Source organism: Tetrao urogallus (genome assembly GCF_951394365.1).
Source record: "Tetrao urogallus genome assembly, chromosome: 13".
Taxonomy (NCBI): domain Eukaryota; kingdom Metazoa; phylum Chordata; class Aves; order Galliformes; family Phasianidae; genus Tetrao; species Tetrao urogallus.
Window position 1 is genome coordinate 17018143 of NC_136826.1, and position 9159 is coordinate 17027301.

At 56.7% G+C, this 9159-nt stretch overlaps 1 protein-coding gene across 1 annotated transcript; it reads right to left on the minus strand.

The window, feature by feature from the left end:
• Positions 1-445: 445 nt before the first annotated feature.
• On the minus strand, positions 446-5387 carry FUNDC2 (FUN14 domain containing 2; the record flags this gene model as incomplete). The annotated part of the gene is made up of 7 exons (XM_079541845.1): positions 446-619; positions 1250-1384; positions 2271-2346; positions 3509-3659; positions 3749-3852; positions 4060-4215; positions 5380-5387. The coding sequence occupies 7 exons, from the start codon at positions 5385-5387 to the stop codon at positions 542-544; spliced, it is 708 nt and encodes a 235-aa protein (XP_079397971.1). The 3' UTR covers positions 446-541.
• Positions 5388-9159: the final 3772 nt, after the last annotated feature.

The following is a 9159-nucleotide window of genomic DNA, read 5'->3' on the forward strand; positions in this document are numbered from 1 at the left end:
CCCACCTGCCCTGGGCACAGCCCACGCCGTCCCTCAGCACCTCTGCGGCCGCACCAGGACAGCCAAGCACACCTGCACTTCACACACCAGTTCTGCACAGATGGAAGCTCAGGCTTTCCAGAGACCAGGGCAGAGAAAGTGCAAGATAAATAGCAGTGAAGAGCTGACAGCTGGTGTACAAATATACTGGCAGACAAACATACAGGTCCCAGGCACTGGGGAAGAAGCATGTTATAGAGATTTCTCTGCCATTACGTGTTTATGAGGCTGCAACTCATCCAGCAACTCGAGGCTAGGCATATTCAGTGAGGAAAGGAATCACTATGATACACTGAAGTCAAAAGCTTTCAGGCCAATACAGCACCCAGACAGTCCAGACAGGTAAAAGTTGGAAATCCAAAGCAGAGTTGTAAGAAATAAGGGCTGGGACCTGCGAGTGTAGGGGCTGCAGAGGCCAAACCTGCTGGAAACTACCACAGACTTCTACATGAGAGGAAGAAGAGGACAGGGGAGGCTGGGCACGATGAGTCGACTGTAGTTCCTAGGAAGCCATTCCAAGCAGAAATCCTCCAGCAAACCCTCCAGTCAGGATAACATTCTTCTTCAGAAATATGATCACCTAAGCATGGGAGAGAAGAGCCAAGAGTGTTACCCCCAACAGCAGCAGTCTCTCATCCACCCTCCCCACAGTAAGGCACCTCAGGCTGCTCTCTGTGGTGGGTAATGCTTGGAGCAACACTCAGCCCCAGTGAAGTCCCCCCCCCAAGCTCCCCACTGTACACACAGCTCCTGAGCTGTGACACAGCCCCAGCACAGCCCAGACCCTCCAACAGCTGTCACACAGCTGGAGCCCACTTGCACCCCATATCAGACATGTGAGGCTCTGCCACAGGCAGCACACTGTGACAATGGCAGAAGGGCTGCTGACAGCACACGCATGCTGCACCTCGGTGCTGCAGAGCCCAGTGCAACCAGGCCACTCTGCTGCTAGACCTGCTTAGTTTTCCCTCCCCACCCCTGCAACTCCAACACATTTTCTTTTAACCCCAAGGAATTTCCACAACACACGGTGAGCTGGCATCACACCGACATGCCTCAAATACTGTTTGCCATCTCACTAGTTTTGTTTTTACACAAGCACTCCCCCTTTGCACGTGCGTAACAGAAGAACCCAGGAAACCATCCCATTTCTCGCTGTCCCTCCCTGCTGTGCAGGATACCTGCACACACCTTGAAAGAGTTGTCTCACCTCATCCACTTTGCTTTTCACTTCTGGCGACATTTTGTTACTGCTGCTGTGAAATTTCAGCTGCTGCTTGGCTTTGTTCACGTCGCGTTCCACGAGCTTCCAGTCAACTTTGATGTATCCTGTATGGTTTGCAATCTAGAATTTCGAGAGGTGGAATGAAAGACTGGAAGTTTTGTCAGAACAGAACCCTCTTGGCTCACCCACCCACCCCTTCTCACACCCTGGACCAGGAGGTCAAGAGAGGATGAGCACACAAGCTTAAACAGCAGCCCAAGCATCACTCGTGTGGCTGTATTAACTGTCCTGCAGCATCTGCCTCCCTCAGTAATCCTCTAGAAGGAGGGCACGCTGCAGCTCACCCCGTTTCAGCCCCTCCTCTACCACAAAGCTGGCATCCCCTCCCCCTCACAACTGCCACGTCCGCTGCTGGGACGCTCTGCAGCTCTCCTGCTGCTGTGGGTGGACTCTGCTATTAATAGCCAGTTCCTCCCTAAGTATTTTATCTGGTCAGGATGATTCAAGGGTGAAGCTCTCCGGGCTCAGAGCAAGCTTCAGGCTTTCAGCAAAACAAGCAGAACAGGAGGAGCGAGATAGAGCTCCTCAGGAGCAAACAACCAAAGATTGCTGAGAGAGCCTCCTGTGGGAGCTCCAAGCTGCATTTCAGGATATCCAACAGGTTCCCCTCAGTTCCAGAGTTCTTAGAAACCAGAAGGACCAGAGTTTCCTCCTCCTCCTCGGCACATTACAAAGATCCTCATCTGTTTTAGCCTGACTCCTCAGGTCAGAGACACAAGTAAATGTTCTAATTAACTTCATAAGCAGCATCTCAGCACAGCTCCAGTTCTAACAGGCTGTGGTTACAGCACCTGCGGGGATGGGGCTGCCAAGGAACGTGTGCCCACAGCATCCAGAGCTGTGCAGAGCAGGGAATGCCCCACACGGCCCAACAAGCAGCCATCAGACACAACCCATCCTCACCACCAGCACTTTCCAGGAGGCCTGGCCCACCCTTCACACCCACCTGAAGCAGGAAAAAACCGCCTCCCACCGCCGTTGCTGCCAGCTTTCCAACCTTCTGGAAGATGAATCCAGTACACCTGCAAACCAACCAGGATCCAGTGAGAACAGGACACCACTCACATCCCTCAGAACACATCCCACAGACAATTCTGCCTTTGGTGCCAATTGCTCAGTGCTCAGAGACAGCCTGACTAACAGCACAAGCAGAGAAAAAGGGAAAGAATTTGTGCCCAGCCAAGTGGGACGCTTTACAACTTTCTACTCCTCACTATGGCATTTCAGGCTTTCCACAGTTGTGACTCTTCTCTCTTCAACACCAGTGCTCTCCCAAAAGCAAACTGCAAACACGTGATTTAACCAAAATCAACACGTGATTTTGGCAGGGTGCTTTTTGTTTTTTTGAGTAGCAACATTTGTGAAGGAATTTCTTCACGGTAACGGAGCACTGGAACAGGCTGCTCAGGGAGGTTGTGGATTCTCCTCTGGAGATATTCAAGACCCAGCTGGATGCCTACCTGTGCAGCCTGCTGTAGGGACCTGCTTTGCAGGGGGGTTGGACTCAAAGATCTCCAGAACCCCTTCCAGCCCCTACAATTCTGTGATCATCTTCAAAAGGAGAGCTGGCAGCACGCCTGCTGCTGCTCCACAGAAGAGCACAGAAAGCAGATCACAAGGCTACAGCTTCTTCGTTGCCCAAACAACTTTTACTTTCATTTCTCAAATGAGAAATTTCTGATGCAATGGTTCAAAGTTACACTAGTCTCAAACATGGTTTTACACTTTCAGCATTGCTGTAGCCACCAGAGCTCCAGCAGGCAGCACCCTGAGTGCAGAGCTGGGCATATTGTGTCACACAAAGCAGCCTTTGCTTTGACCACAGTTCCCCCATCAGCACAGCAAAACAGCACAGCAAGCTGCTCTTGCTCATTTTTGAACAGAAACACTTGGTGAAGTTACCGAAGAAGCCACCAGCTTGGATATGCTAGGACAGAACAATCCATCACACACTTTTATTTCTGTGTCACATAAAGACGGTGACAGCAAGATGCTGTGAGCAGAGCCACAAGCTCCAGCCAGAGCACCCCGAGCCCCAAGCAGGCAGCGTGCCCACAGCACCAGCGTGCAAGGCACGGCCAGCTGCTCCCAGTGAGGCATTGGCACAGACCCCACAGCCACCCCTCAGGGAGAACGCTGCTGGAAGAGCGAGGACTGCCTTCACCACACAGAACTGCCACTCACCATCCCGTCACCCCTCCGATCACCAGCTGCGTGGCCACGTTGTACTTCTCGGCGCTCGACCCGGAGCTGGGAGCAAAGACCTTCTTCCACCACGGCCGGCTCTTGGTGTACTCGGCCAGGTCCAGCACGTTGAAGGCGTCCTCCTTCTTTCCTGCGGGAGGGCAGGCACGGAGCTGAACGACGGAGCCGCCAAGCCTCCCGCCTCGCAGGACTCGCCCTCACACCCCGCCCAGGCCTCACCCCGCCGCTCCCGCGCTCCGGGCCCCTGAGGGAAGGCGGCGGGCTTCTGGGCCCGGCTCCTCAGCGCGCACAGGCGCAGGCCGCACCGCCCGCCCGAGGCGTCGCTAATGGAAATAGCGCCTCATAGACCCCAAGGGGAACGCCGAACCGGACCGCCCAGCCGCCGGGATATGGGACCGGGAGGAGGAGCCGCCCCGGTGGGACGAAGCCTGACACCGCCGCCCACCTCCGCCCGACGCAGCCATGGCGCCGCTCCGCTCTGCCACCGGGCCGGCCTCACTACGCATGCGCACCGCCACGCCCCCTTTTACGCCTCATCACGTGGTTCCGCCCACGTCGTAACCACGCCCACCTCGTAACCACGCCCACCTCGTAACCACGCCCATCGCGTTGCTCCACCCCCACGTAGCCCCGCCCACTCGCAGGTCCTGATCTCCGGGGCACCCGCGTGGATGCGGGGCACGTGGCTGTGGCGTGGACACGGCAGTGTGGGGCTCACAGCTGGGGGTCACAGCGAACGTCGGCTTTCCATAGGGCACAGCAGGTCTGGCTGAGCTCTGAGCATGCAGTGCCGAGGGCTGGATAGGGGTTGGGTATAAATTTAGCCCTGTCTGGGACTCGCCAGGATAGGGATTGGTGGCTGGGTAGGGTGGCAGTAGCCCCATGCCCCCAGTGACCGTGCTCTCATGAACACAAAGAAAAGGAGACAGCACTTTGTGAAGGTTTATTGACTGTCTTGCAAACACAAAGTTCCCGTGTGCTCTTCGGGTTGCCAAACCCCGCAGCACTGCTCGGCATCCCCCGCCATGCTCCCAGCAGCTCCATTCATCCCATGTCCAAGCGCAGATCCTGTGCGTGCAGCATGGTGGTGGCCCTTTGGTGACCCAGTAATCAGATGTAGCTGTTAGTGAGACTGTCGGACAGATCCTACACCGACTACTGAGTGGCCAAGGGCACCGTGTCTCCGCTGGGGCTCCATCCTCCGGGCAGGGCTGGTGATGAGCAGAGGGATGGCTGTGGCAATGGAACAGCTGGCTGCCCTCTAGCAGATTCTATCTTGGAAATCCCACACCAACACTGATGTCAGGCAGCGTCGGGCTCCTCTGCATGTCTGCTAGCTCTGTATCCCTACGTGCAGGGCCTTCCCTCATGCCCCCCCGGTGCCAGCTGGGTCCCCCCTGAACATCTCCAAAGTCCCCACTGTCCCCAGCATTGATGACATGGCCACGTCCTTCCCCACGCGCGTGCACTGTAGCCTGAGATGGGCACTCAGCTTACTCCTGTGGTGGGGAAGGAGCAGTGCTGCCAGCACTGGGGGTCCCTGTGCTCCAGCTCAGAATGGAGGGTGGCACCTGTGCAGCCTGCAGCCATCAAGGCTCCACTGCCAGGCACCAGTCTCACTCAGCCCAGGGAGTGCAAGCCCAAAAGCCGTTCCCTGTCTCAAATACTTCCTGTCCCTCCCAGTGCAACTGCCACCTCCTAGCCCACATGGCCGGGTGACCCAACGCTCAGTGTGACCTGCACCAGGCAATGAGCATCCAACAAAACCATCTTCCCCCAGCAAGCCCCCTCTTGCAGAGCCCCTCCAAAATGCTGGGACCCCCCCTGGGTGCCCCACTGCTGCACCATACCTGGCCATCTCCACCAGACAGCGTGGTCCTCTGCCAAAAGCACGTGTCCTTGGTGCATGGGCCATGGAAGGCTCCAGGCTGCTACCGTGGTGGCTCAGGGGGACATCTATGTGCCACCACCCTCATGGCCATCGTTCACTGCTGAGGCTGCAATGGAGAGATCTGCTTTTAGTACGGCGAGAAGCGACGGCTGAATTCCCCTTCCCCTGGCTGGGACGTCCGTGGTGGTGTCACACAGCTGTGCTGGGACAGCCCCAGCACCGCGGCTGCTCAGGGACACGCTGCAGTGCTCAGAAAGGAAATTTGCAGCCCAGCCCCGTCAGAGCAAGAGCACGGGGATTTTCAGCGGGGTTTCTCTCTCTGCCCCTGCCTCTCATTCTCTCTTCTCGTTTTCTGGAAATGAAACAAACTCAGGCTCCGGCTTTTTGTGTCGCTTTGGTGGGGGTGACGGCCCTTCTCCTTCATTCCCCTGCGGCTGCAGTGGGGATTTTTGTCTCTGGATGGCTCCATCTCACACGGCTGCTCCCTCTCTTGCCGACCCCACGGGATGGGATTGGGCAATGGGGATCCCTGTGGTGCTGCGTGCTGCATCCCAGCAATGGGCAGCAGCTTCAGGCTGCGCGGGAGCTCTCTGTACATCTGTTTCTTCTCTGCAATGATTGAGGGAGGATTTTTCTGGGACAGTTCTGAACCAGCCATCCCCGTGGAGTGACGCTCAATTGCTGTTGTTAAATTTAGCCCTGTCTGGGACTCGCCAGGAGCTGCGCTGGTGCAGGGATGCCTGAGCTGAGAGGTGGGGGACGGGGAGGAAGAGCAGTGTCAGGCCCTGAGTGCAGCCATTGTGAGGTGGAGAGGATATGTGTCTGAGTCCAATCACCTCTGGAGGTCTGGGGTTTACTTCAGCCTCCCATTTTGGCATCTGAGATGATAAGCTGGGCACCAAAACCTGCTCAACTCAGTGTATGTAAACCCATCTCCAGGCTGACCCAGCAACAGCATCCTGCAAAGCAATTGCTCCGAGCTTCATTTAATCAACCAGGGTAATTAGGTGATTTAGGAAGGACTGCGTGCCTGGAGGCTGCTCTGCTTCTCCCAGAGCTGAACTCTTTTAGCATCGCCCCTGCAAAGGCAGTGGCTGTGGGAGCATCCTCTGGCAGTGGGCCCCCCTAAATGCACGTCCCCCCTTAAATACATGTTCCCTCTAAATGCACATCTCTGCCTAAATGCACATCTCCATTCAACTCCACAGGTGCATTTTGGGAGCACAGCCACAATGCTCCACCATCCGAGCCATCCAGAGCTGCCTCCAACACGGGAAACAGGAGAGGAGAGCCGCCTTGCTGCCCCACTTACTGCAGGGAGAGGAGGAGGGGGGGGGACCCGCTTTGGGACCTACTCCACGTTGCATTTCTGCTCTGGGGCTGTGCTGAGAGAGCTCAGAGCTGGGTACATGAGCTCCCACAGCCGTGGGTGGGATGCTCAGTGTGGGGCTGCATCCCTTTTTTTGGGGGGTTGGGGCAGCAACTGCACCCAGGAGGGCCAGGTGTTTCCCCATAACCCAGAGCTTTGGTGCTAAAGGAAGAACTTTTGCCCACAAGGACGGAGGAGGTCGGAATCCCCAACAGCATCCTCTGCTTTGGCCGAGGGACTGGGATCCGCCGTGGTGTGCAGCACCGTGAGTCAGCATGGCCTGGCTCCAGGCAGGCATGACCACTGCATTGGGTACGTGCCAGCCAGCAGCGTGTGCCTGCGAGCCCACGTGGCGAGGCTGTGCCCTGGGCACACAGGAGGAGAGATGGGTATCACAGCCCTCATGTCCCTCGTTGTCACTGTGCCCTCTGCCCATGCGAGTGCTGGGAAGGGCGCACTCCATTCTCTGCATTCCTGAGAAGCCACTGTGAGTCACTCACACACACACACACACACACATAGAGACACACACAAAAAGTCCCAGGAGAGATTAGACACCGTGCACCGTGTTCTGAGTCATTTCTACCCGCCCCAGCCCTGAGATGTGAGCAGTTCGGAGAAACAACTGGCGCTTTCTGCCTGCACGTGGGTCCCTGGCACACCCCAAGCTGCATTCTTCTGATGCCAGGAGTCAGGCCTGGCTTTCCCACCCCATCTGCACTGCAGGATGCTGCCCTGGAGCAGCTTCTGAGGATGTTTGGGGTGGGTGGATGTGCCCAACAATGCACCCCGGGCAGGATGCAATGCCGATGCCATTCTCCAGCATCACCCATCCCAGTGCAGGCGATGCTGATACTCTGCAGTGGCGCTGTGCAGCTCTGCAGAGCCCTCAGAAATGCTGAGCAGTGGTGGGGCCGCTCCTTTGCTCCTTCCCCACATCGGCCAGGTGGTTCCTAGCAACTCCCTGTCTAGTGCCCCTGCATTACTCATGGCAAATAGCAGTGCTGTTTGCTCTCAGACAAACCCTCCTGGGGCTTTGTCTGCAGATCACATAAACCATTTGGCAGCAGCAGAGCACCAGGTGCCCTTCGGTTTCATTTCTGGATCCTCTTTTGATATTACAGATCATATTCCTTCTGCAACCTCTTATCGGACCCCATATCCTGCCCACTCTTCCATCCCTGGGACAGGAATCTGGGGCTGCATCCTGGTCGCTGGAAACGGTGAAACCCAGCAATCCATCAGCACCTGCCTGTGCCAAGAATGTAACTTCCGTCGGTGCCTGGGCTGCTGCCACTGCAGCCCAATCTGTGATCTGAACGCCCAGAGCGTCCCTTCCCATCCCTGACCCCAACCTGCACTCTGCCCCCTCACCGTAGCTCTATCTGCTTGGTGACATTGTTCCTTTCCAGCCTTTCCGGGAGCACACAGTCCTGCAGCTCCAGGAGATTCCCAGGCAGGGACGACTGGAAGGGAGTCACGTCCATGCAGTGGGGAGCGGTGCCAGCAGCACGGCTGTCTGCTCTCTGCCCATCTCTCCCAGACCTGGCTCTGCCCTTTCTCTCCCAGCACGGGGTGATATCCCTTATAATTCCTTGCACTGAGCGGTGTGACAGCTCCCCTGTGTGAGCAGGGACCCCACGTTGTCTTGCTCCAAGTTGTGGGGACATGAGCAGGGGTGAGCAGTGACCAAGGTGATGGAAGGATGGGAAGAGTTTGTCACGGAAAGCCACAGCTCCGCTCAAGGACGTGGCTGTGGGGCCAGGTGCAAAGCACCCATCTGTGACACACTGCTTGTTTTGTCCCAAAATATTGTCTGGGGATGGATTTTCCCCTTGGAGTTGCCATAGGGAGCAGGCAGGATGAGAGGGGATGTCCCCATTGAGAAACAGCCCTGTGCTGGGGATGAGGATGGGAGGAGACCCCAGCCCTGTGTGGAATGGGATGGGGCTGGGATGGTGGAGGTGCCAGCAATGGCAGTGGGGATGTGTTCCCCCAGCCTCACCCACTTGGACTGGCCTTACCCAGGGCACAGCTCCCAGCTCCCATCCCATCCCTTCTCAACCTCATGCCAAGCATTCCCATCCAAAACCCCAAGACACCCACACCTCCATCAGCCCCATCTGCATGCCCCAAACACCAGCCTGATCTCAGAGCCATCCCACAGGCGTTTCTGCAGTGCTGGGGCTGCCATTGCTTTCCTCTTACCCTGCAGTGATTTATAGGGTGCTTCCCACCTCTCTTATCCCACAGCTGCCAGGATGGCACAGAGCACTGTTCCTCATCTTCCAGCTTTTCTGGGGGATTCTGGGAACAGAACAGAGGGAAAGGAGCTTCTGGAAGGGGTGTCCCGGGTGTCTCCCCATCATT